Raw genomic sequence first — 27,496 nt, forward strand, 5'->3', positions numbered from 1 at the left:
ATAGACGAATAACTTTATATTTTTTAAATTTTAAAGTCAATCATAATAGGTTTAAATGACAAATGAGTGGTTAGTTCAAGTGGTATATACTTGATTCCCCCTAAGTAAAATCTCGGGTTCAAGTCTTATGAATGGAAAAAAAAATACCTCTGTTACGATTAGCTCTACATGATGTGGATGTTTCCGACTCAACAAGGTTGCCTCCCCTAGATGATACTGTATGCACAAAAATATAGAATTGAATGCTTAAATATAGAATTTAATGCTTGTCCAAGTCAACTTTACCTAAAGAATTCAATGCTTCAATTTATTAGAGCATTAAATATGTTTTTTATTTACAATATATAAATATTATTATAATACTAGTATATTTAATACTTATTCAAGTCACTTTCATTTACCAATTTTATGTACGATACTCCCTCCGTTCCAGAAAGTTTGTTGTTTTGCACCATTTTTCAATATCCCAAAATGTTTGTTGTTTTAGAAAACCAATGCATTTTTTGCTAATTTTTTCCACATATACCCTCATTTAATATATTTTCTCTCACTTATCACCTTTCATATTAACCAACCACAATTATTCTCTATTAATTACATTTTTCTCTATCTAAGTATAATTTAATAGTTGCACATCATACTAGTAAGATTAAATAAGGGCAATCTAGTCAAATTATACTATCAATAATTGTTTTCTTACTCTTTGTGTCACAACCTTAAACTACAAACTTTCTGGAACGGAGGGAGTATTTATTTATTAGTGCATTAAATATAGAATTTAATGGTTGTCCAAGTCAATTTTACTTAAATATAGAATTCAATGCTTCGATTTACTAGTGTATTAAATATTAATTTTTATTTAAAATATTTAAATATTATAAAATTAGGTATATATATTTAATACTTATTCAAGTCACTATTTTTTATCAATTTTATTATGCTTTTTTTTTGAGATTTAATTACTTAGTTGACATTTTTCCATATTTATTAAATTGTTTTAATCTTGATCATTCATGATTAAATATAATGGTCATGATTATTTTTATTTTCTCATACAAAAGTATTGTTATCATAAGATACATCCCATTTGGCCAGCCCCTTACCGCTTAGTGCACTGACCGTGTGGCGGGTGATTAGTCTCACGATTGTCGGTTGTGGGGATACCTTAGTCAAGACCAAAAAAGAAAAATAAGATACATCACATATATATATAGAGAGAGATATTATTAACTATTTACAGACAAACCATAAAATTGTGAAATAAATATTGGTAGAAGATATTATGGGAAATTAATTAGTATTTTGAATAGAAACAAAAGTCTTAAATTTTATATTTGACCAAAATCTTAAACAGACATATATAAAGGAAGACTAATATAAATTTGGTCGCGTAAATCTCGCAAGAGTGTAGAATAAGGATTCCTTATTAATTTCTTGACTTAATGCATATGAAAAAATGTCAACTAAAGTAATTAATCACATTAATAAATATATATAACCTTTGATTAATAATCCAACATCATTAATGATTTTTGTCTAAACTAATACCTTACCCCTCTCATCGTTCTTTTATATAATAGTTCCTCAACTCTATATTGCTATCATAACATTTTCCATCATATTTCTTATCAAGAATCATATTGGCCATCATGATGACAATTAGAGATCTAGCCTTTGCAATGTTGGTGCTTGCTTCAACCATCCTAGTTTTAGAAAAGGTTCCAGGCATCTCAGCTCAGCTTGTATGCAAAGGCAACTTAACTGCCATAGTGACTCAATGTGCAAATTTTGTTAAAAAAGAAGGGACGAAAATTCCACCATCAAGCGCTTGTTGTGAGACTTTAAAAGATGTTGATATCCCTTGCCTCTGCAAACATATTACCCCGCCGATTGCGAGTCAGATTAGCATGGAGAAAGCTGTCTATGTTGCCAAGACTTGTGGAGTCGAAGTTCCTTCTGGAACCAAGTGTGGAAGTAAGAATTCAACTCATCTTATTTGGTACCATATATTTATGTGAATATGTTGTTTCTCCTTCTAACAAGGGACTAATAACATATGTGTGTTAGATTGTTGAATTTTTTTCTTATTTTTCTTTGTTGTATATATGTTTTCACTACTGATGCCTTTGATACTAACAATGATCTCGCTTATTTAGGTTATATCGTCCCTCCATCACCTCCACCTTCACCTCCAGTGGCATAAACTACAACATCCAAGGCGCATGAAACTTTTTTGAACTTGATATCCACCTATATTAATAACTATGTCATCACTATGTATACATGACATGCGTCTTTATTTTTTTTTTTCTTCCTATGGTTTATTATGTCTAGTTTGAGTTTTAAATAAATTCAACGCTAATTAAAGACTAGTTTGATTTCAGTGTTTCTTTCTCTTTTATATTATTGGTTTGTTTTATTTGATATATTTTTGTAGCCAAATATCATTCTTCATCTTGATATTTTTAATGAAATCGCCATAAACAATCCAGTAGCTTCGTGTGTGTGTGTTTGGATCTGTTCCTTGATTTCTCAGTTTGTTACAGAAATGAGTATTCTAGTAGTTCTTTCTCAGGGACCACTCGCTTATAAGTTCACATTGAAGCCATTCACAATTTGGTAACCTCTACTTAGTTCAAATTGTGTTAATTTGATTATAGTAGTTTAAGATAAAATATGGTATTCATGCCCTTATTAGAGTCTTAGACTAAAAAAATGAAATAATTGTAATTTAATTATGAGATGGGGTCAATTGACACCAAGGTGTAAAAGTTTAATTAGACATTGAATCATGTTCGTCTATTATATTTTGACTCAAAGGCTATGATTTGTTTTCTTAAAATAATTTACATACTTATAATTACGCTTCTCTCCCACATCAAAATTGAGAAAAATATATGTCTTTTTTTTTAAAGAAAAATATATATGTCGATGACTTGTTTATTTTTTGGTCCTTTGCCCAATAGTCTCAACGGGGGAAATGAGTGCCACGTGACTAATCTGGCTCGGGATACGGTAGTGATGTCCATGAATGTATTATTTTTTACCTCAGAGGGGATCGAACCCGGGCCAGAAGCCTAGGCGAAATCCCTTAAGGAAATTCACATTTGTTTTGAATCTTTAGATTAAAGTTTATATTATTTTCAAAATTTAGAAGAATTAATTTATTTTAAAAATATTTTTATATTGCATAGTATCACATATTTTTTTTTATTATGTCATGTTTTTATTAATTTCTAATTTCTTATTTGTTTAAATTTTTTATACGTTTATATTCTGTAGTAGTTCAAATAGATTTAACTTTTGTTACAAATACTATCATATAAAACAAAGTAGAAAAGGTGAAATTTACAACTATAATTTAAAATTTAAAATAAAAAATTTATATATGATTAAAAAAATCTGTTCGTAAAACATAAAAAAATTGTACAGATTGTAACTATAAAATAAAAAAGATTGGTAAATATTCAAATTCCATATGATTAAAATAGACATCCGCGAAAAAATATTCTTAAAATTTATATCATAATTTAAACTATAAATACAAAAAAAAAATTAAAAATTTCAACAACAAATGATTAAAAATTGATTCTATATTTTATTTTTTACATTTGAAAATAAATTCTACATTCACGTTTTTATGTTTACCTAAAATTTAATGAGGGAGAAATTAAAGAAAGATACTAACTCAAAATTTTTTTGAAGAAAAATATTGATTTTAATTTTTTTTGAAGAAAAATATAAAAGAAATAAATCATAGTCTTTTGTTAAAATATATATAATAGATGAACATGATTTTGTATCATAAACTTCTTCTCATATCATTAATTATAGTAATTTAAGATAAAATCTTTTAAATTGACCATGATTTTTTTTATTTTTTTATTATGATGCTATAAATTGTGTACATATAATTTAATTATAGTAATTTAAGACAAATTTTTTATAGATTGATCACGATATCAATTTTTTTTATAAGAGTGCTATAAATTGTGTCAAGCAAAGAAGTGTGCAATACATAGTGTGAGGAAGAAAAAAACCGGGTCATATACCAAAAGAAGGAGAAGAGATTTAGGTGTTTATCCTATTGAGTAAATTTTTGATAGCTTATTGTTTGTTTTTGCACATTTGTACTTTCTGAGAGCTTGCTGGGTCCTTTGTATGTTTTTGTTTACTGGTGGTATTACATTTTTTTTTGTTATAAACGTGGTGTATGCAACTCTGTGGGGTGTTTAAAAGGTTGGGATAATTGTTTGTGTTCTTTGATGTGGTTGAGTTTTTTGGGTCTCGTTTATTCACATGGGAGAGTTTGTTCTCATGCTTATTCGTATCAAATAAATTAAACCTTTTGCTTTAAAAACAAAAACAAGTATATACAACATGTTTGAATATTATTTTTCATCAAGTCTATTTATAATTTAGTAGTACTATTTGTGTTAAGTTGTACATGTTGCATTACTTGATGGTCTTCTTACTTATGGATAATTAAATTTGTTTATTCATGTAGAATTCAATCATACAAGATGGGAGCAAAATCAAAGATTAAAAAATTCTTCAAATTTGGAAAGAAAAATGGTGCTAGTTCTTCTACTCAAGTTTCATATAGGGATGCTTCTACTCAAGTTTCATCAGAGGAAGAGGATGAGGATGTTGGAACTAGGGATGCTTCTACTCAAGTTTCGTATAGGGATGCTTCTACTCAAGTTACACCACAGGACTTTGGAACTAGAGATGCTTCTACTCAAGTGACTACACGTCGTCGCCATCGTCATAGAGAACACAGAGGAAGAAGATCTGCACCTTCCCATGCTCAAGAAGAAGAACACCCTCAGGGAATGGGCTCTTCGTACAATCCACCAACAAGTTATCCTCAGGAAGGAAATTCTTCACACTATCCTCAAGAAGACCCTCAAGAAGGAAGCTTTTCATACTATCCTCAAGGGGGCTCTTCATACTATCCTCAACCACACTATCCTCAAGAAGGAAACTATTCATACTATCCTCAAGAAGAAACTCATTCATACTATCCTCAAGAAGAAACTCATTCATACTATCCTCAACCACACTATCCTCAAGAAGGAAGTTCTTCCTACTATCCTCAACCATATCCATATCCTCAAGAAGGAAGTTCTTCCTACTATCCTCAACCATATCCATACTATCATCAAGATGGATACTCTTCATACCATTCTCAAGAAGGAACATCTTCACAATATCATCATTCATACTCCCCTCAACCAGGATATCAAGAATATAATCTACAAGGGGTTGCAAATACTTTCAATGAAGAAAACGCAAATGGATGTTCCATTATGTGATTTGCCTATTTTAGGTTTAGGAATAATTGCACTACCTTTAATAATTTTATCTTAGTTTCCTATCTATATATTTTCAATGCTTAAATAAATATGAGATCCCTATAAAATATGGGTTTTTTTTAAGATATAAAATATGGGTAATTTGTTTTGGTAGCAACGTTTATATTTTTTTATTAATTGCAAAGAAATTTAGTGGTTTTTTCCCTGTTAAGACAAAATTAATTCACTCCCTTCCCTCTCCTTTTTTAAACATCATAAACTTAACACCAATTGGAAAAAACGAAACTATTTAGTGATTAGTGAACAATTTGGAAGAGCAACAATTCAACAGTATTTTTATCAACAATTCTTCGTTAGTTATAAAAAAATCTCTCTTTAGAAATTGAATAAAAGTAGCAAGCAAACATGACTAGTAGTTAGTCTTATTTTATTATTCATAGTCGATATCATTGTGAAAATATAAGTATTTTTTTTATACATCGGAAAAGTACAAAACTACCAAACACTTGAAGGACTTGGAGATCAGGATAAGGGGAAGATACCAAAGTGAGATAAAGCACCCGACTCTGATAACTTTGCCTCGCGAGCCAATCTGCCACTGTGTTGTTCTCTCGTGGCACCCAACTAACAATGACGATCAAACAGACCCAGGATGTCTTGAAGGACCAAAGCCTGATCCTGGAGCACCACTCGGTTTGTGTCTGCAAGAGCAATGGTGAGCTCCTTACAATCTGTTTCACACACAGTTTCCTCACGCCCTGGTTCCAAGCAACAACTAATCCATCTCGAAGGGCTTTTGCTTCTGCGAGAAACGAATTACCCCATGTTTAATGTCTCATAAACCCAACACCCAATTTCCTTGCTGTCTCTCAGCAGGCCCCCACCACCCATTTTGTTGTCACCATCCCAATAGCTTCCATCCACATTAAGCTTCAAATAGTCTTGTTGGGGTGACTTCCATCCCATCCTCATCCTAGCGCGGTCTCCATCATGCAAATCAGGGAGGAAAATGCTACTGAACTCATCATGCTCATGACAAAGTTTCACATTTAATATACTTCATAACATAAATGAATTAAAAAATTGCTATACGTTTAAATTATTTTAACAATATTGGTTTTCAAATAAAATAAAATATTAATGAAACTATCAAAACAAAGTTAAAATAGCTTGACATCTTTTTTCTTTTTTTACATTGGTTTATTTTGAGTTAAGAGGAATATTCTCTTAGCATATTTAAGAGTAAGATTAACTATTATAGATAAATTGGAGCGGAGATGCTTGAGTACCTCTTTATGAACGAAGTTCGAAATATATATATATTTTTTCATCATGTGTTAGCTCATTTTTTTTATTCTTTTCAGCGCATTTGTTTTCAACCCTTGAAGGAGAACATGTCCAATAATTCTTCTTGCCATTACCCCACGGTCTTGAAAAGATGTTACCTTCACTTTAGGGAGTGATGTTGAGGCAGTTGAGAGCTGCTCTTAAACAATCCAGTATTATGTTCACTTAAAATCTTGTAAATGCATGTGCATCTATTGAAAGGATCACCATCTTTTTGGTGTTTGACCATCTTCTTCAAATTATTCCCAAGAGTTAATGTATCCACTTCAATTTTTTTAATTAGAATTTTAAATTTAAATTAGTAATATTTTACTATTTATGTAGCAATTTTAAAATAAATGATTGATTTAGAATAATAGTAAATTAAATTAAAATATTAACAACAAAATGTGGTCTAAAGGTATGCAAGCTTAAACCATTTGTTGGGAGATATATCCGTTTTGCGGTAATCTCTCAAACCGTCAGAAGAACTATTTTGATACTTTACATGGAGAGGGAAAGATCCAGGGATATGAAGAGTGTAATTTATCTTTCGATATTCTAAAAATAAAAAAACTCATCTAAATAAATGAATTTAAAATTTTTTTTGGCAATAAATAATATAGTTGTAAATAAATAATTTTCTTTTCCAAAGCTTGAGAGAAACGCAGCCTTTGTTCTGGACTTCTGGGAAGTGTTTTCCCTCTGAAACGCAAATACATACATTCATTCACTCCTCCATGTCGACGACAGAATCGCCTAAGCGCGACAAGTGGCAATGGGAGACCGCCACCGCCGGCGCCGCCGCTGGATTCGCCACCGTCGCCGTCATGCATCCCCTCGATGTTGTCCGAACTAGATTCCAAGTTAACGATGGTCGAGTCTCTCATCTCCCCAGATACAACAACACCGCTCACGCCATTTTCTCCATTGCTCGCTCCGAGGTTTGTGTTTTCCTTCGATTGCTGTAAATTTAGTTACCTTCGATTGCTATGAAACTGTCAGCATAATTTTGAAATTTTCAATTTCCCTTGTGATCTTGAACTTTTTGATTTGTAAAACTAAGACTCAGGGTTGTTAATGACGGATAGCGTAGCGTAGCGGAAAGCCCAAAAAATGCTATTGCGAGCCCTATTGTGGCGCGCAATAGCGGCAAATAACAGGGTGCTACGCTCTAACGCTATTGCGCCGCAATGGCGGGCTATTGACATCACTAACTAACTCGTATCCTTTCAACTTTCATTGTATCTGGTTCCTGATCTTAAGGATCAAACTCTGCTATATGTTGTACATATTGTTACTCTCATCATTCAATGCCCTGTTTTTCCACTCGTATAGCTTGATGTTCCCAGATTTTAGAGCTTATTGGGGTCTCTCAGAGTGAAATCAGTGCATACCATGTTTCCTTTGCTTCCACTTATAATTGATGGGTTTGGTCTTGATCACTTGACATCTGTTGCAAATTGCAATAGGAGAAAAACTTTTTATTTAGGTACTTCATATGTGTCATACCATGCTTCTTATGTATCATGCTTTATCTTTCAGGGATTGAGAGGATTATATGCTGGCTTTCTTCCTGGGGTTCTTGGGTCAACCATTTCATGGGGTTTATATTTCTTTTTGTAAGTACCAACTTACAACAGTGAGAACTTTATTGTATTTAGTCGACTTCTCTCACTCTTTAACAGACACACACACAAACACACATGCACACAGTCACACACACACTCACACAAGCTCAACATATCTAACTTCTTTTTCTTAGTCAGGGCTGAATCAATATGTCAATATCTCCTTGTCTACAGTAGATAATGTTGGAAGAAGAATTATTTTACTCTATGTAAAACATGCTTGGTGACGGTACTCACTCTTCATTAGTAATTAAGAACGGCTTTCAACATCTGTGCTTGTAAGATAGGACCGTTGTACAGAACCTAGTATTGTTGTTTAAAACCAAACAACTGTAGAAAAATCACTTGTTCTTTATGGTATGGCAAAGGATTCTTCCCCCCTCCCACTATACTTGAGTTCTTTATGTTTATTTTTCTCCCAGATTTGAATTATTTGTTATTATTGTTTGATTTTTCACCAGTCCATCTGATTGCTTTCCTAGAAGACCCAACTAATCAACCAAACTATTTTACAATTGTAGCTATGACAAAGCTAAACAAAGATATGCTAGGAATAGAGAGGAAAAGTTGACCCCGGGTCTTCATCTTGCCTCGGCTGCCGAAGCAGGAGCTATTGTGAGTGTGAAATTCCATTATTAAGAGGCCAAATCTATAATTGTTAGTATAACATGTATAATTCTTAGTAAGATATTTGGGTTGTTTTAAAATGTTCAATCCTGCTAGCATTTGTTGTTATGTGTTTATGAAACTTGGAGGTGAGTTTCAGCATCTCCTGAGGCTTTCCATTTTTTAATTTGTTTCTCTCGTGGGCTCAACGAGTGATGAGTGGTGATACATGGAAGTACTTTTGGTAAACTGTATTTGGATGGATTTGCCAACGAAAATTGTTGTGTGTGAGAATGAAGCTAACATAGTTAAGTTTACTATTTTTTTATTTTTGTGCATATCTTCGAGATATTGCTGACCTTTCATAGTTGGATGTTTAGGATTCCAAAACCTACCAAACATATTTTGCCAAAACTGAACCTTCAGTTATTTTAGTTCCATTGCCTTTTGTCAGGTTTCCTTGTGCACAAATCCTGTTTGGCTAGTGAAGACAAGATTGCAGCTTCAGACTCCTCTTCATCAGACACGACCATACTCTGGGCTTTATGGTCTGCTCTCCATCTAACGTTAACTTTATTCTTGGCCATTCACTTTGGGGGTTGACTTTTCATAGTATTCATGTTCATTTGTAGTTCTGCTGTAGATGTTAGATATTATTTATAGCTTAATTTTTATCTTCCACACATAGACTACCTTAATCTAAGTCACCTTGCCCAATGTTGTTATTGAAATTAGTATTTGGAAGTTGAAAGATAGCTCATTTTCATTATTTTGTTTGAGTTATAGTATTTGGTGAAGCATTCATCCTCCTAACCCAAAAATGGTTGCAGAAATTCTATATTCATCATTATGTGTAAAAGTATCAACATTCAGTCATTAATTGATGACCAGCATTAAGCATACATGTTCATCCCATTTGTTTCAGGGAATTGTTTGTATGTCATATGGCATTGATTTTCAGACTGGTTAAATATTAGAAAAAGAAAATTAGTTTTCAACTTTAATCTATGTATTGATTATATCACTTGTTTTGAGAAAGGGTGATCAGTTCAAATGCAAGAGTCAGGTACATCAGTTGACTCTCTTTTTTTTGGGGGGGGGGGGTCGGGGGTCAGGGGTCAGGGTTCTGGGTCGGCATGTTTCTCTCAACTACCTAAAACATGATAATCACTGCATATTTTGTTTATATTTATCTTTCATTATATGAATTGCTGACCAGTTATGAAATTTTATATCTATAAAAATCAAATATCAGATGCATTCAAGACCATAATGAAGGAAGAAGGATTTAGTGCTTTTTACAGAGGAATTGTTCCCAGTCTATTCCTGGTGGGTTGCTAGCTCTTAATAATTTTCTGTCAATCTTGGCAGTTGAAAATTATAATCAAGCATTGAGTATAATGTGTGGACTTATAAAGATAGAGGTCTTATGTTCAAAAAGAAAAAGTAAAATGTCTTTCTATTCCAATCTATAGTTAACATTGCTCCAGTTGCAACTAGCTACTACGAACTGTTGAATCAACTAATTAAATCCATATCCTATCAGAAACTTCATAATAGATCCTTCCAATTAATTGCTGTTAACTTTCAAGTTACTGACAGAAGTTGATTGCCATGTGATTTCCTCACAATCTCTAGCATGTTAGCCTATAGTGTTTATTGTGGTTATACATCATTATACGATTTCCTAACCAGTCATGAAATCTTTTTATCTGTTAAAATTAAATATCAGATGCATTTAGGACCATAATGAGGGAAGAAGGATTTAGTGCACTTTACCGAGGGCTTGTTCCTGGTCTATTTCTGGTATGTTGCTTCTCTTATTTTGTTTGTAAATCTTGACACTTAAAGGTTTAATTAAAAAGATTAAATATAATATGTGGAAATGTTCTTAAATAAAGATAAACTTCTTATTCACCACCCCTAAAAATGTTAAGATAAATAAATCCCTTCCAGTCTTTCTTTTCCAATATACAATGAACATTGCGCCACTGAACTCTTTTTCTATTTTGTTCCATGATTTGAGTTATTCAGACAAAGAATGAAAAATGAGGAATGAATTTGGAATCTTTTTCATTGTGAGATATGGTATTCTGACAATAAGTGCATTGTTCCAGAGGTTGAACTTTGAAACCATCTAGTGGGGTGGGGATCACTAAAGAAGTGCATGTGATTAGTTAATGTTCAAATTTTCATACTGGACCAAAAATATAATATATAATAAAGAATTAAAGATTACAGAGCATTAAAATGATTTCTAGATTTTGTTTTGATTGACCTTGAAGATATGGTTGATATGTTTAAATATGGTGCCATTGTGTTGTAGTGATCATGTTATGTGATGAATGATGATCACACCACAAACATATTCTGTTGTAACTTAATGGCAGTTGCACCGAGGAATCTGTGTGATGCTTTTGATAGTTGTAGTTTAAGGTAGCTAGTTGCAACTGTCCTGTCCCGAATTACAATTCAGGTGCATACATTTTTCTTAATCTTCATATTATATTACTCTGAACATTGGTGAAATTTAGTAAAGCCCAAAAAATTAACTGTTGAGAACATTATCATCATAAGAAAGTTTTGGGAAAATTTTAGTAATCATTGTTCAAAATATTTATAACTTGGGAACATTTAACCAGAGAGTGCTTAACTATATTCAAGGAGAAATTCTTCTGTCAACCATATGTTTACTGAACTAACAATTCCTCTGCTCTATTGTTTTTCAAATTGAAAACATTCTTTGCATAAAATTCCCAAATTACTCAACAAAATCATTTCATTACATTGGACTAAATGGTTACATAAAGCACTTCTAGAAAACTTGGCTGGAATGGTTTTAAACTTAAAACTTGGTTACTTATTAAGCTTATATAGTTTATTTATATCTCCTGATGCTATTATCAGGTTGCTACTTTCTTAGGTATGGAAAGAGCGATTTAAAACTTTGATGGCTATATTAAGTAATTAATATATTATATATTATTGTAATTATAGTGAGCTTACTCAAATTTGTGTCCTTCAGCAGGTCTCTCATGGTGCTATTCAGTTCACAGCATACGAGGAGCTTCGTAATATTTTTGTTGATTTGAAGAGTAGGGGAAGTACAGTACACCGTGAAAACCCTGATCAACTGTTGGTAAGTACATGGACCTTGAACCCATTTAACTTTTCTTATGTATGGGACTATTTACTTTTCTTAAATGATTATTTGATGGTTTGACCTTTTTGACCACTTGTATGGCTCTGAGTTCTTGCTCCTACACGTCATTGCTTCAGATTTTTATAGCAGTGATGCATGACCCGATGGTTGTTGCATGTATGTGGATAGTGGATGCTTATAATTTTGAGTAGATCCTAAATTGTATTGGTCATGGTTGGAACCCTTCCCGGACCCGCGCATGCGGGAGCTTTTTGCACCTGGCTGCCCCTTTTTATGTTAGATTTTAGCTGATATTAGTTGCATGCCTGAATGGTTGCTTGATAAGTTGATATGAGACTGCAGTCCGAACTGTGGTGTTATGTTATTAATTTTTAGGTGGTTTGAGGCTTAAGCATGTGCTGAGAAGACTTATTGAAACCCTGATAAGGAAAGTGCATCAGATGTAGGGTAGTCTAATAGTTAGAGGTAGTTGGTGGTTGAGAAAAACTGAAGTAAAACCTGTAGGAAGTATTTGGATTTAAAGGTTTGTCATCTACGATGTCATCATTTGATCCACGTAGCTTACTCCACCTAGTGGGAAAATGCTTTGTTGTCCTAGAAGAATGTTATTGCATCACATATTGGCTCATTCATCCATGCATCAAAACAATTAGCAAATGCTTAATTATTTCAAACCAATGCACTGCAATATATACCATTTATTACTTCAGATTTTAAGGTTTTGTTCAAATGGCTATCTTGAATTCAAGGACACTTTAATTGAGAGCAACATAGCTTTATGCATATTGCATATTAATTTGCCACAAGCTTTATGACTATGCCAGCACTAAAGGATTTTTTCAGCCAAGACTTATCTTTGTGTTTTGATATTTTATTATTTCCCCCAGAATTCTGTTGATTATGCTGTTCTTGGAGCATCATCGAAGATTGCTGCGATACTTCTAAGCTATCCATTTCAGGTAGAACTGTCTTCCCCCCTATCCTTTGACTAGAGAAGGATCTGGACTCTAGTGTCCTTGAATATGAATATGAATATGAATATGATTTATCAGTCATAGAAGAAGTTGCTTCCTCATGAGTCATATGGGCCTTTTCTTATTCGTTTTTGTTTTTGTTTTCAGGTTATACGGTCTCGATTGCAGGTGCAAAAATCTGATTAGAAGGATAGGGATATCATCATTTCTAAATACTGTTTTTATTTTAACTGTGCATCTTTCTCAGAACTTGACTAACACATCTTTCTCTCTGCAGCAAAGACCTGGTGGTGATGGGGTTCCAAGATATATCGACAGTTGGCATGTTGTGAAAGAAACTGCACGGTACATGTTAAAACCCATCCAGATTTTATTTTTTTTATCTTTAATGGACTAAGAAGGAAAGGGGATAATGGACTAGGAATCATAAATGTAATTGATTATTAACATCATTTCATTGCTTAATCCTTGGAAAAACGAGAGCTAAAATATATATACTGAAGAGTACTAATTACTTGATTCTACCTAATCAATACAATGTGCTTATACTCACTAGCTTCATATATTTCGCTCTGGTCTTGTAAGCTCTCATAGTTATTGAATTTTTCAATAAAAATCTGTTATAGCTTCCAATCAATCATAAATCATAATCCATACAAGAGCTACCTGTGTTTATGTATATGATATATCCTTTGCTCACCGGACGAGCCTTAAGCTAAATAGTTTCACCAACCTTCATTTAGAAATCCACCGAGAACCTACAACAGATTTTTCTCAAGAAAGAGAAACAAGGTCTTTAAATACACACATCTCATCAATCATAGCTTGTTGTAACCACTCAGGATGGATAGGGCATCTCCTGCTATCAGGGACTAAACAAAGGAAACAAGGAATAAAGACAAGCAAAATGCAATCGAGACGACATGATGATAAGCTTAAAATAACGGATTCTGATCCGATGAGTACCTTTTCAGATTGCAATTAGAAGGTTATGACTAGGAGGTGGGGTTGGTGCAGATGTAGGATTTGGATTTATAGGAGAGTCTACACTCTACCAAAGTTGCATTAGTTGTATTAGTCAAAATCAACTGAGGAGAGAGGATAGATACCCTTTTGGTTTGTGTTTAGGAACCATTAGCTAAGGTAAGTTTGAGCAAATAACTAAAGGTAGGAAGTGTACCGAAATAAGATTTATTATCAGAGATATGGTTGGTGACACCAAAACTAGAACCCAAGGACCAACAGAAGAGAGCTAGGAGATACAAGCAAAGGTATTACTAGTATGTGTCTTGAACTTAAGGCCTAATGCTTCTTAAAAAACACTTCAAAGAAATCATTGTAGGCTGCTGGTTTAATAGTGGGATGTGAGGTCTGATGCTCTTCAAAGTTTAAACCAATAGACGGGTAGCTCTTCAAACGACTTCACGAAATCAACACAGGTAGCTAGTGTTGCAACGAGACCAATATATGGGTCATTGGAGTTTCCAAAATCAGCCTTGGGTTAGTGGACAAGAAAGAGAGAGAAAAAGGTTCAAACCATGTCTCGAACATATACACGACTTCGAATTATTAAATGACCTAACAAGGTCAAACTGGAGAAGAGTTGAGGCTGGTGATCAAATGCAACAATCGACAACACGGGAGGTGGCTCCAAGCACTGTCTTGCGCGCTAGGTTATGCAGGCGAGTAGGGACACGTAGCTGGAGAAATTTGGCGCATGGGAGCGCGTGACTAGCAGTTGAGGCTGAAACTCTGTCAGTGGATAGATCAGCTACTGCCAATGAGTTGAACTTTGGTGGTTTGGGCAAGAATAGTTGTCTGGACACATTGCAAGGGATGACACGGGAGGAAAGCAGAAACTGGAAATGATACACATTTTTCCGGCAAAAGGTCCGGGCAAGTATTGATTAGGGTTGCTTCTTTTTAGATTCTTGAGACCATGTTGATGTTCCAATAGGATAGAAAAAGTAAAATGAGAGAGCATATAATTGTTTGATTCTCTCCATACAATGTGGACTAGGAGAATTATAAACACCGAAGAGAAACAATTACATAATTCTACCTAATCAGTACAGTGTATTCAAATTAATGTGTATTTAAATTGATATATATTCCACAAACACACAATTACTTCTGTGTGTATTCAAATTGATATGCTCTTGGTCATTTCAAATTGAGTCAACTTTTTGTCCAATGTCCATTATATATTTTGTTCTATTCTTGCAGATTTGAAGGTGTTCGTGGTTTTTACAAGGGAATTACCCCGAACCTCTTAAAAAATGCTCCTGCTTCTTCGATAACATTTATTGTTTATGAAAATGTTCTAAAATTACTGAAATTAGCTAGAAAGGAATGACCATTTATTTTTCTTTTACCTTATGATTTTTTTTTTTCTCAATTTTGGTAATTACTCTCTGATTTGATATTTGTTGTATTGGGAACTTGTTCATTTATCCTGTCACTTTAATTTTTATTGATGGGATTCTCCTCAAGATGTAATCTAGCTATATGGATGCAATTCCGGGAGATAGAAGAATGCTTGCCTTTGCCATATGGATGCAATCCCTAGGCGGAAAAAATGTAATTTAGAGATAGTTATTTTTATAATTGCTGACTATTTTTTATTGTTATTAAACGTCATTTTTACACCGAAGGACTAAAATCAAACTCGCTTACAAAATCAAGGATTAATTTGACCATTAACTCATTACTATTTTATTATTCACATATATATATATATGTATATATATTTAAGAATAATTTATTTGTTATAATATATTTATTTTATATCAATAACATGTTGGTTAGTCGGACAAACTAAATCTCCAAAGGTTACAAGATTGAACTACAAGAAAACTCTTTGTTGGAAAGAACCGATTATCCCAAACAAATTAAGACTGTAAGGAAAAATATTATTTATTTTATGTATGAATTATTATTTTATCATTAGAGAGTAAAAATAAATAGATATATTATTGAAGTCTATGAAGTGGATATGTGAGGTGAGCAACGGGCGGTTACAGGCGGGTTCGGGTGACAAAAAGGAGAACCGTAATAAACTGAAGACAACCATATACACACCGATCCCGACCGTTTTCCTTTTCGGTTACTTCGGGTGGCGGTTTCATCGGACGGCGGTTTTGTCGGGCGGGTTCAGGCGGTTTGTGTCACTGTTGAATCTGGAGGGAGAAAGAGAATAGAAAGCCCAGGAAGTTAAGGCGAGCAGAGGGAATCAGCGAGCAGAGGGAATCGTAAGTGGAAGACAACGATATTGTAGGGATCGTGACCATATAAGGAGGATCGTGAGCAGCACGATGAAGAGGAACACCACTGTGGACAAGATCATGCGGCGGAAGACCCTTCTCTTCTTTGCGGTGGTCGCACTCCTTCACGGTGTCACCTACATGATGTTGCGGTTGTGAAGTGCGTTAGGCGTTAGCATAAGCTGTAGGTAAGAGGTGACTAAGGCCCCGTTTGGAAAAACAGTTTAATTAAGCATTTATGGTCATAAATGCTTCTAACATAAGCGCTTATTCATAAGCTATTTTTTAAAATTTATTGAAATAAATTAAAAATAAGTTGAAAATAGCTTATGGCAGGCCATAAGCTGTTTGCATAAGCCCTCCCAAACACTGGCGTTAGAGCTTATGCTGTTAGATAAGCTCAAATAAGCTCTTCCAAATTGGACCTAAATGAATAAATTATTGAGGGAGTGTTTATGCTTTGTTTGGTTGTGGAGAGTTAGAGTAGAGAGAGATGAGAGGAAGAGAGATAGAGGGAGGAAAGGAGAACCACCCTTGTTTGGTGTGGGAGAGGAAGGAGGAGGGAGGAGACTTTTGATGTGGGACCCACCAAAAAATGGGGTCTCTCCAAATTGGAGAGAAAAGGAACAGTAACCCAATAAATCCACTCTATCTCTCACCTATTTCTATCTACTCAACTTCTCTTTTTTCTACTCTCTCTTCTCTATCTCTCTTTTCACAACCAAACATAGTGTTAGAGAGAAAGAGAAGGAATGAAGAGCTTATGTGTTGTTGTTGCTTTTTTGTGAAATTGTGTATACGTGTGGATTTTTGGTGTGACTTTATCACATAGTTGTAAATCTTATCCTACATGCTACAGCTTTCAATTCACTTTAAAAGATTCACAAAAAAAGAGAGAAGCACGTGACAAGTGAGACTTTAAACAGGCTATGAGTACAACCTATACCAGTTGAACAGACTGAAGAAGTGACAGCAGCAGGCTAAGACTATGAGCTGGAACCCACTCTCTACCCACTGTATTAGTTACCACTCGGTCGGGTGCGGGTTTCAACGATTTTTTTTTTACACAACCCGCACCCGCCCGAACCAAACTGCTTCAATTCGATTTCTTTCAACTTTTAACCCGAATACCTGTCAAAGTCTGCCCGAATGCTTCATTTCAGTGTTGGGTTCCTCGGATACGGGTCGGTGAAGGTTTGATGCTCACCCCTCATATGTCCCAAAAACAATTTTCGATCCAGAAGCACTAAATATGTGCATCAAAAGCAAGGACATTAATTTCTGAAACCACTCTCTGAGCGTATGGTTTTCCCTTTTATTCAATTTTTATGGGTTAACTTACCAAACACACAAGCACATTAATTTCCAGTCCTTTCCCTGCTGCACTTTTCCTTCCTGCATTGTCATGTCTTTCAAATCTGGTTGATGCATCCATCCATCAACTGTGCGCAGCGAAAGGCAGAGTGGTCAGGGGATTCGGCCAATGTGAGTGGGTGGTGGGATTTCTTCCTTATCCTTTTGCTGTGGAGTGGCAGGCTTATCTCTAGCTCATCCCATTGATTTGATTTATATAAACTTGTTCCATGCACCATTCCGTGTAGATCAAAGTCTCAAACAAGTTAGTTAGTTAGGTGCAATTGGTTCCAACACCAACATGCATCTTTTACTTCAGAACCAACTTCTTCACTCTCTGTGGACTCACTCGGCCACTCCTCTAATCCAGCTTCTTTCCCAGGTCATTTTCTCTGCCTTCTCACAATTTTTGTCATGTCCTTCGCAATAATATTTTTTTTTGTTCCTCTACTCATTCATGCAATTTTACAATTTCAAAATTTCGGCATATATAACTGTTTGTGTGTATAAAGTATGAACCACTATTCTTTTTGTTTTTTTTATAACATGATAGTGATTAATTACTGATTAGTGAGTCTTGTTTCATACTCAAAAGCACTTTGTAGTTAAAGTTACCCAAACAAAATTTTAATAAATATATCTAAACATAAATTATGTCACTTTAATTTACATTTACAAAAACTTAATTTGGGCTAGATTTAATTCTTGTTTGTTTCATTGTCACATGAACAGAAATAATTCTTTTATTATTTTTAATTATTCTGATATAGATCGTGGATATCATTGTAAATTTATCATGGTGAGTCATCTTTGGTACTTTGCTTCAGGGTACAAGAGGAAACAACTAAAAAGGGGGATTATGGAAATTTTCTCACAAGTGTGATTTCCTTGATTAGTATAAGGTAAATTATATTATGTTTAATCTTTCTACTTGAAAGTGTTAGTTAATATTTTACTAATAATTGTGAAATCAAATGAAACTAGACAAATTTTGAGCAAGTACTTGATCTTATTTTAATATAACGTGTGTTCTTAGAAGCATGTTTATAGAAAATAGAAAAGTTCAATAAATTTTTTGTGAAATCAAAAATATATCTCTGGCACAAAGCCTAAGAATACCAACCCAAATTTTTCATAGGATCCTAATTTTCCCGAGGAAAGTGAGGTACCAGAAAAAAACAAGGCTTGATTTCAGGATTTGGGTTTGGCACCCCACCCTTTAGGCTACGCGCCCCAGCATTTTTTTTTTATTCCAAAACTACCCATCGGTAAATGATTTGCCGATGTCAAAATAACAATCGGTAAATGATTTACCATTATTGTTCCTCAGTATGAACACCTTTATCCTATTACCCAGAACACGAAGAACAATATCGGTTAATCATTAACCGATTCTTATATTGATATCGGTATATCATTTACCGATTGGTAATCTGGCAGTTTGATCACCTTTTCACCATTACCAACCCCTCCACCAACCCCTCCACCATTACTCCTCCCTCCAACAACCCCCACCAGCCCCCCATAACTCGCCCAAACTACCTTATTCTACCATTACTCCACTCCTCCCTCACATTTCACCTTCCCACCACCACCACCATCTCCACATTTCCACCACCACCACCACCACCAAGGGAAAGCTTTTAACTTCTGGTAAGTGGTGTTAGCTTTAGTACTTTATTTATAGTTAGTTTAAGTAGTTAGTTGTTAGTTTAAGTAGTTAGTTTAGTTAGTTAAGTTGGTAATTTAGGCTGCTGAATCGTGAATCGAATCGGTAAATGAATTGCCGTTAATGTATCGGATTATGATTTACCGTTATTATACCGGAATTTGATTTACCGTTATAGGGTCGGTTATTGATTTACCGTTTTTGTTCCAGGGATGATAGAGTCCTTTTTCTTTGGTGAATCACAATTGATACATGCTGCTGGATTGGAAAATGATAATCCAGAGGAGCAACCATCACTAGCTGAACCTCCGATTATATCTATAGATGTCTCTCATTTGTATCATACTGATCAGGTACTCATTGCACAAATTTTTGCATGCTTTGTTTATGCCTTGTTTTATGCCTTATGCCTTGTTTATCCTGAAACAGCGTTTCCCTTTGAAAGATGATCTTATGAAATGGGTTCGCGACATTTCTATGGCAAATAATTTTGTTTTGGTGACAACAAAGTCTGATAGTGGTGCGAAGGGAAGAAAAGAATATGTCATTCTGGGGTGTGAGAAGCATGGTGCGTATATTCCCTACAGAGAACCGGATCTTGTTGAAGGAACGTCAACACAAAAGACAGGTTGTCCTTTTAGGCTAAAAGGATGACGTACGAAAGATGATAAAGGTTGATGGTTGAAGGTGATGGACGGTAGACACATCCATCTCGCAGCTGAGTCACTAGTTGGCCACAATTACGCTGGTAGACTGAATAGTGAGGCGAAGGAGGACGTGATAAATCAGGCTAAGACTTGGGTTCCACCTAGAAAGATGTTGGCGTCCTTAAAGGAAAAAGATCCTTCAAACTTGACTACCATCCAACAAATTTATGGTGTTTGCAAGCGGTTCAGACAATCCGTTCGTGGGTCACTGACAGAGATACAATACTTGCTGAAGAAGTTGGACGGTGAGAAGTATGTTCACTTCGAACGAAATGAACCCGGATCGGAAGTGATTAGAGATATATTTTGGGCTCATCCGAATGCCGTCAAACTTTTCAACACATTCCCATATGTAGTGATCATGGATTGCACATACAAGACCAGCAAATACAAACTACCCTTGCTCGAGATTGTTGGCCTGACCTCCACGGATAAAACATACTCAATAGCATTCTGTTACATTGGCAGTGAGACCACAGAGGACTACATTTGGGCATTGAAGTGTATGAAGTCTCTGATTTTCGACCAATCCAGGTTGCCTAGAGTGATTGTGACGGATAGAGATCTTGCTTTATTGAGTGCTGCTTCACAAAGCCTTCCCACCACCACCCATTTACTATGCTTGTGGCACATCAACAAGTGTGTTTTGACAAAGTGCAAAGAGTATGTTGGCACGGATGATTTTGCTCAAGAGGTTATGGACAAGTGGGCCGAATTGGTAGATGCTCCAACAGTTCCAGAATTTGAAGCTCATTGGATTGAATTGTTTAACATGTGCAAGCATAAACACAAGTTGAAATTTGCCACTTATTGTTCTACTACATGGTTGGTCCACAAGCAGAAATTTGCCAAGGCATGGACAAATCATGTGATGCATTTTGGAACAACAACAAGTAACAGGTACAAAAATTATGTTATGACTTGTTATATGTATTTCATTTCATAGATTATTACAATATTAATTCTTACATGTGCGTTGTTGGTTTGCAGGGCTGAAGGTACACATGCCAACTTGAAGTTGATGTTGCGGAACAGTAAGGGTGACCTGGCCACATCATGGAATGCGTCGCATAGTTTGACCACCAATCGCCACACTGAGATAGTAGCATCGTTTGAGCGCAGTATGAATAAAATTGATCACCTTTTCAAGACCCCTTTCTACACAAATATTAGGGGATTTATGTCAATCAAATGCCTGAAACTCATTGATGCTGAACTGACAAGAATGCGAGCCTGCGGCGGCAGATGCGATTGCTTATTGAGAGAGACTCATGGACTACCTTGCGGTTGTCAACTTGCAGGTTACCGGTCAACCACTCTCCTCTCAACTACTTTCAATTATTTATATTTGTGATTTAATGTAACATGTCTGTGAACTTGCAGATTATGAGAGGATTCCGTACGAAGCCATTCATCCATTCTGGAAGAGCCTAAGTTGGGAGCATGTACCTGTTGCAGATACTGGCAGCTCAGATATTTGCGGACTAAACCATGGAGAGATGCACCCAGAAGTTGAGGCACTGACACGTTATTTCCATTCTTTGGATACTGGAGGGCAGAGTATGGTAAGGAGGAAGCTTCAAGCGATATATTGTCCTGAAAGGAGTACACTATGTACTCCTGAGCTTCGGATAAAGTCCAACCGCACTGCTAAGTTGAAAGAGAGCAAACAACCCAAGGGTCGAGCAATAGGATCCTTGACTCGTGATCCTTCAGCGTTTGAACTTACAGACAAGAAGATTAAAGAGGAAATGAAGTCTTCACAACCAGCAAAGAGGAAGAAGCGTGTGAAGAAGTCATAATAAGTAAAGCATTTTCACATATGAGCATATCATTTGAGTCATTTTTTAACTTAATCAGGAAATTTCCAATCAATCGTTTAGCAACTAACCATAGGAAAAGGAAAATATAGAGAATTAGTTGTTAGTTTGCATGTGAATGTGATTAAATTAAATTTCTAGCTGTGTTAAGGTCAAGCAACCATCATCACAAGCAAACAAAAACAATAAACAACTTTCCTAATTACAACACATGAAGCATATGATTTGAGCGCTTAATCTTTTCCAATAAACAATAAACAATAAACAACTTTCCTAATCACAACACATCAAATCTATCTTGATCTTTTCCAATTCTCAACAAATCAGCAAAGTAATCATGGAAGCTAAATACATGCCATGGTTAAATATTGGAAATAAATTTTGGAAGTCTGCACTGTCATACTGTCATACTGCGATAAAGGGTATTTTCTCTTATAATTATAATTCTGATTTGAAGCGTATTTTTTCTAATTTGTTTTGTTTTCTGTTTAAGGGGTGGTGCTGGTTCAAGATGCCCCTTGACAATGTGAAGGCAAAGATTCAAGACAAGACATTGCTGACTACAACATTCAGAAGGAGTCCAGCCTTCACCTTGTGCTGCGTCTTTGTGGTGGATTCTAAGTTGGGGGAATTGTCTCTGTCTGTGCTGTTGGAACTTTTCAAATTTGTGAACTGTGTGTTATTGGGTCTCTGTTGACCCATTTGAACAATTATGGTTTGTTATAGCCTCTTGAACAAGTATCATTTGTTGTGGCCTCTAATGGCCTGTGATTTAATTCAGCAATTTCTGGTTACACGAGGTACATATAGCTAAAAATTTAATGTTTATTTTTGCTTCATGAAAATTGTATTGCAAAAAGGGGGTTCCAAAGATTTCTAGTCATTAGTTAGATGATTTAAGATTAGACAGGAAGAAACAGAGAAAGGAAAAGGGAATAATGGAAGAAAATTGCTTGATGGAATTATGTGAAAAGAAGATGATTATAGTATGAACCACATCATCAAGCACATGATCCTCGGCCAGCTACTCCTGTACAACCTGCGCCCCATCCCGGGGTTGAACCTGAACCTGGGCATCTATGTCCTCCATTAAAAATTTTGGGAAAACCCTTTTTATTTTCTGGTACCTCACTTTCCTTGGAGAAAGTAGGGTCCTTTGAAAAATTTGGGTTTAGGTATTCTTAGTGATTGGGCCGCAAGGGTTTTCCCCAAGTTTAATGATGCACATGCTTGTGCGAACTGTGACATGTATGTGCAAATCGAATGGTGAGGCCGTGAAGGAGGAAATTGAGTCTTTTTCTTCAAAATCTAAAGGAACGAATTCTGAGTAAGATAAGTCACGTTTTTTATCATCAAATGAACAATAAGAGGTTAGAAATGAGCTCAGAAGGTCAAGAACTTACAAAATACAAGTTCTAGAAAATTCAGAAATTTTCCGGCGAAGGACTCGCCGGAGAAGATGTCCGGAGGCGGCGGATGTGCGGCGGAGATCAGAGATGGGAACATGGTTGGATTCTCCTCTCTTTCAGAAAAACGTAAGCTTTGGAATCGTCTCAATCGGAGATCGGACGAGGGAGAAAAACATGTTTTAAGTTGATGATTCTCGCCGGGATCTGGACTGCACGGTGGTGAGGAAGAACATGATGAACATCGAAGAACAAAAACCCAGAAACAGCCCAAACGAGCCCAGAACTTCGCCAGAATTTCCAGATCCCATATTTGGACATCCGGAAACATGAAGATTGAGTTTTTAGAGAGCTTTGGTCGAGTTTTCGGGGAGCTTCTAAGAGGGACAGATTTGAACATGATGAAGATTGAACCCAGATTTGGCCCAAATCAACCCAGAATAATTCCAAACTTTCCAGAATTGATCCTTGGGCTTCCAGAAACGTGATTATCAAGTTTTTAGAGAGATTTGGGCAGGTTTTAGATAGGATTCGAAGAGGACAGATTTGGTGATGTTTAAGGTGATGGTGGCTGCCATAGGAGGAAAGCTTCATGGCTTCTGAGTTTAGGAACATATGAGGGAGATAAAGAGAGAGAGATAGAGGAAGTTAAAGTTTCATAAGTGAGGGAGAGGAAAGAGGCAGAGTAACGGTTTGAACCCTTGTTGATCACGTAAAACAATTCAAAGCTTCCAGAACAAACATGCAACACACAGCAACTCCGCAGGGACAAATGTCACAGGCACGATGTTACAACATCTGCTTCGACATCAGATTGTTTTTGACAAAATGCAAGACAACTACAAGTAACAACAAAAATATTTTATCGTTGGAAAAAAACGTATGTCAACATTTATTGCAAAAACTATAGTAGCTGTTTCGATAGATTTGTACATATGTCATCAACTTCAATAGTCGTTATGAAAAATACATATATATGTTGAAAATGTTGACGATATTTTCTTAGAACAAAGATGTTTCTCCTGAACCATTTGACAATCTACTATTTTTTTTTTTGAAATGGACAATCTACTAACTTGTTCAAAACACATTAAACAACTATCTACTATTTTTTTTTTGAAATGGACAATCTACTAACTTGTTCAAAACACATTAAACAACTAAGTTAGACAATCTACTAACTTGTTTGTTTAACGTGTTTTGAACACACACCATGATTTGAAATTGGCTAGAGTGATGTTGTATATTATGTGTATCATTGCTAAAATGGTAGTGAGTGGGGGCAAAGCAAATCCTACTGTCGTTGACGAGAATGAGGAAAATCAATTCAAAACAAAATGAATGAGAATTTGTTTCTCAATTCATGCTCTATTCATTCAGAGGTTTTATTTCTCTTTTCAGGTTCCAATTTAAAAAACAAAAACTCATTTGTCTTATGCAGAATGTGCAACCCTAATTGGTGTGGTGTATTGGTTCATGAAACTAAATTGAAAATTTAGGAATTTTTGGGGTTAGATAATGACCATGGCAGTTTGTCCTCATCCTATGTTTCAACACCTATATTTTGATTCAATCGTGATAAATTTTGCTTAAAACTTTGTTCTTTCTACAAAGGAACGAAACCAATAAGAATGCAAGAGGAACTAGTTCTCGATGTGAATAATGCTCAATTCACACCTCAAAAATGAGGTGGAGAAGTGGAATGAGGAGAGAGATAAGAAGAAAAGAAAAAGTAAGAAAGAAAAAGTATGAGATGTGATAGATGATAAGAGGAGAGAGATAGTAATAAAAAGAGGTGAAAATGGAGTGTTTAAAAAATGAGGTGTGTATATATATCATTACTCGGGGTTTAAGGGGTCACGTATGGCTTTAACAGATGAGACAAATCCTGACCGTGTATTTTAATCCAACAATCTATAATTATTACTCTCATATCTTAGAATAACTCACTCCTCTCACCTGATATGCCCATACATGGATGGATCCATGTTTAGGCTTGGTTTTAGTCACACCAGCTTTTTTTTTTTTTTTTTTCTTAAAAGAATTTATATGCTTTCATCGCAAGCTACTCAAAAAATTCATTAGAAGAAATTTTGCTGTAACTTGCTATGTGCTGCTGTGGATTTCTCATGCACCTCCTATTTTTCAGCCTCCACTATTAGTGTAGTATAGATTGTTGTCTTCCTATTGTATTTGCCCTGTTTTATTGTTCCTGTTTCTTTACTGCACTATTGATTTTACTTTGTTTCTTTTGTTATATTTCGTTGTAAGCCTAGTTCTTCTTGGACTGTAAACTCTTATATTTCCATGAGAAACTTTCTCTCATGCTTTTTATCTATAATATTTCTCTTTTTCGAAAAAAAAATATTTTCAATATATTTTAGTCTATAATTTCTTTTATATTTAGCCACACTGATATTTAAGGTCTGGATCCGCCCCTGTGCCCATATAACTCACCCCTTCACGAATTCCAACCATCATAAGCACGACGTCTCTTCACCAGTTCACCTCACACCCACTTCACGAATTCCAACCATCACCACCAACCATCATCACCACTCATCAAACAAAATGATTAAACATCGTGAACATAAACACCCAGAACTCACCCTCAAACCATCTTCTTCATGCCTCAATCTCTCTCTGACGCGACGTCACTCACCTTCGCTGCACGCCGACCTCTCGTGCCACTCGCCATCTCTGACGCGGTGTTTCTCTACCTCGTCTTTGGTCTCAGAACTCTCCTCCTGGGTTTACGGTTTACCCTTCCCCTCAGCCCTTGTCTCTCAGGTCAGAATCTAAACATGAACTGCAATTTGAAAACACTTTGCTATGTCAATGAACTACTTAAACTGTGTTCAAGGCCAATTAAGATTTGTTTTCTGGTAACTGTGATTAATTTCTTTTTAGGGTCTGAATTTTGTGACCTTGTGTTCTGGCCATGATTGTCATCAGTTCCATTTTGTTTCCACAATGCGAAATTCTGCTTCTAAATAATTGATTCTCAATCTTCCTTCTTATCCAATTGCATTCAAATGCTGTTATATAATTACTAATTGAAACCTACCTGACATGGGATAAGGAATGGATTCAATTTTCTTTCTTTTCGCTAGTCCTGCCACTGAATTTGTGACACATTGGTGAATTATAGGGGTAGCTAGTAATCCCTCTCCGGTCATTTTTATAAGAAATGCCTTGGAAAAATCACACAAATCAAGGAAACTAATATTTTTTATAAAAAATACTTAATTTCATCGATGTCTTTTCTTTTGACAAGAACAAGAACAATCATAATCATGTTAATTACCATAAATTTTGACAATAGCCATTGGGTGCTTGCAATTTCTCTCCAATTTTTTGCATGGAGAATATGTCTTTATGTATTTGAATGAATTATTTGACTTAATTTAATAAGAGTGTTTCTTATAAAAATGACTGGAGGGAGTATGTTAGAAGTCTCACATTTGCTAGACATATGATCAATCAAGTGCTTATAAATGGTAGAGCAACCCTAAATTCTTGGTTTGTATGTTGGGTTGAGTTAGGTCTCCGTAATTCTGATATAGTGGATGTCTCATATGCTATGCTCCCCATTTAAATAGGGGGATAATTTTTCTTTTTGCTAAATGTTAATTCTGTTGTTGCAAGAAATGAGTGAACTAGGAAGTAGTAATATTTTTACCGATTTCTATCTACTTCGGGGCTAACTCTATCTTTGACTCCAATTTTTGTGTTAGGATTTCAAGTTGCTAAAGGTCTCAATTCTATGTTTATCCTATGACATTATAACTGGTTTCTATCTATTTCTAAATTTTGACAGTACTTTCACATAATAGAGATGCAAGAAATTGTCTGATCTAAGTAGCTTATAACGTAGTTTTTACCTTTTACAATACTAAATTAGTGCATGCTCTGCAAATCTTCTGCAAATTTTGATTTACTAAATTAGTGTCATTTTACATGATGTGTATCAGATTATGGTTTTCAATGAAAGTATTCATACATTTGTTGTTTTTTTAAAGCATACATTTACTATGTTGTTACATTTTATTTGTTGTGACATTGATCTTTTTCTTTGTTTTGTATCTCACCCTATCCTTGAATTTTCTCTTTTTAGGCCATGACACTTCCTCCCATAGACGTAATTCTTGAGGGAGTTGGGGTAGCTCCGGATTTGAATACCAATCCAACTTCGGATTGGAATACTAGTCCCATGGTTGTTTATGCACATATTTTATCCAATATTTTTGGTTGGTACCG

At 35.1% G+C, this 27,496-nt stretch overlaps 3 protein-coding genes across 7 annotated transcripts; all 3 read left to right on the forward strand.

The window, feature by feature from the left end:
• The first annotated feature begins 1,600 nt into the window (after positions 1 to 1,600).
• LOC130715647 (non-specific lipid transfer protein GPI-anchored 15-like) lies at positions 1,601 to 2,372 on the forward strand. Its single transcript, XM_057565765.1, has 2 exons — positions 1,601 to 1,974; positions 2,157 to 2,372. The coding sequence occupies exons 1-2, from the start codon at positions 1,650 to 1,652 to the stop codon at positions 2,201 to 2,203; spliced, it is 372 nt and encodes a 123-aa protein (XP_057421748.1). The 5' UTR covers positions 1,601 to 1,649; the 3' UTR covers positions 2,204 to 2,372.
• Positions 2,373 to 7,310: 4,938 nt separating this feature from the next.
• Positions 7,311 to 15,669, forward strand: LOC130714898 (folate transporter 1, chloroplastic). 5 transcript variants are annotated; one of them, XM_057564872.1, is made up of 10 exons: positions 7,311 to 7,588; positions 8,190 to 8,266; positions 8,797 to 8,890; positions 9,336 to 9,429; positions 10,614 to 10,687; positions 11,907 to 12,020; positions 12,932 to 13,003; positions 13,166 to 13,186; positions 13,296 to 13,363; positions 15,245 to 15,667. In XM_057564872.1, exons 1-10 carry the CDS (start codon positions 7,385 to 7,387, stop codon positions 15,372 to 15,374), a joined length of 948 nt encoding a protein of 315 aa, XP_057420855.1. In that variant the 5' UTR covers positions 7,311 to 7,384; the 3' UTR covers positions 15,375 to 15,667. The 5 variants fall into 5 exon arrangements, with proteins under 5 accessions (XP_057420855.1, XP_057420857.1, XP_057420856.1 ...); XM_057564874.1 differs by having other exon boundaries at positions 11,910 to 12,020; XM_057564873.1 differs by lacking the exon at positions 10,614 to 10,687 and adding an exon at positions 10,137 to 10,210 and having other exon boundaries at positions 15,245 to 15,666.
• Positions 15,670 to 17,219: 1,550 nt separating this feature from the next.
• On the forward strand, positions 17,220 to 22,701 carry LOC130715964 (uncharacterized). Its single transcript, XM_057566130.1, has 7 exons — positions 17,220 to 18,016; positions 18,462 to 18,536; positions 19,514 to 19,656; positions 19,733 to 20,910; positions 21,001 to 21,311; positions 21,394 to 21,815; positions 22,324 to 22,701. The coding sequence occupies exons 4-6, from the start codon at positions 19,994 to 19,996 to the stop codon at positions 21,810 to 21,812; spliced, it is 1,647 nt and encodes a 548-aa protein (XP_057422113.1). The 5' UTR covers positions 17,220 to 18,016; positions 18,462 to 18,536; positions 19,514 to 19,656; positions 19,733 to 19,993; the 3' UTR covers positions 21,813 to 21,815; positions 22,324 to 22,701.
• The last annotated feature ends 4,795 nt before the right edge of the window (positions 22,702 to 27,496 follow it).

Source organism: Lotus japonicus, chromosome 4 (genome assembly GCF_012489685.1).
Source record: "Lotus japonicus ecotype B-129 chromosome 4, LjGifu_v1.2".
NCBI classification, from domain to species: Eukaryota; Viridiplantae; Streptophyta; class Magnoliopsida; order Fabales; family Fabaceae; genus Lotus; species Lotus japonicus.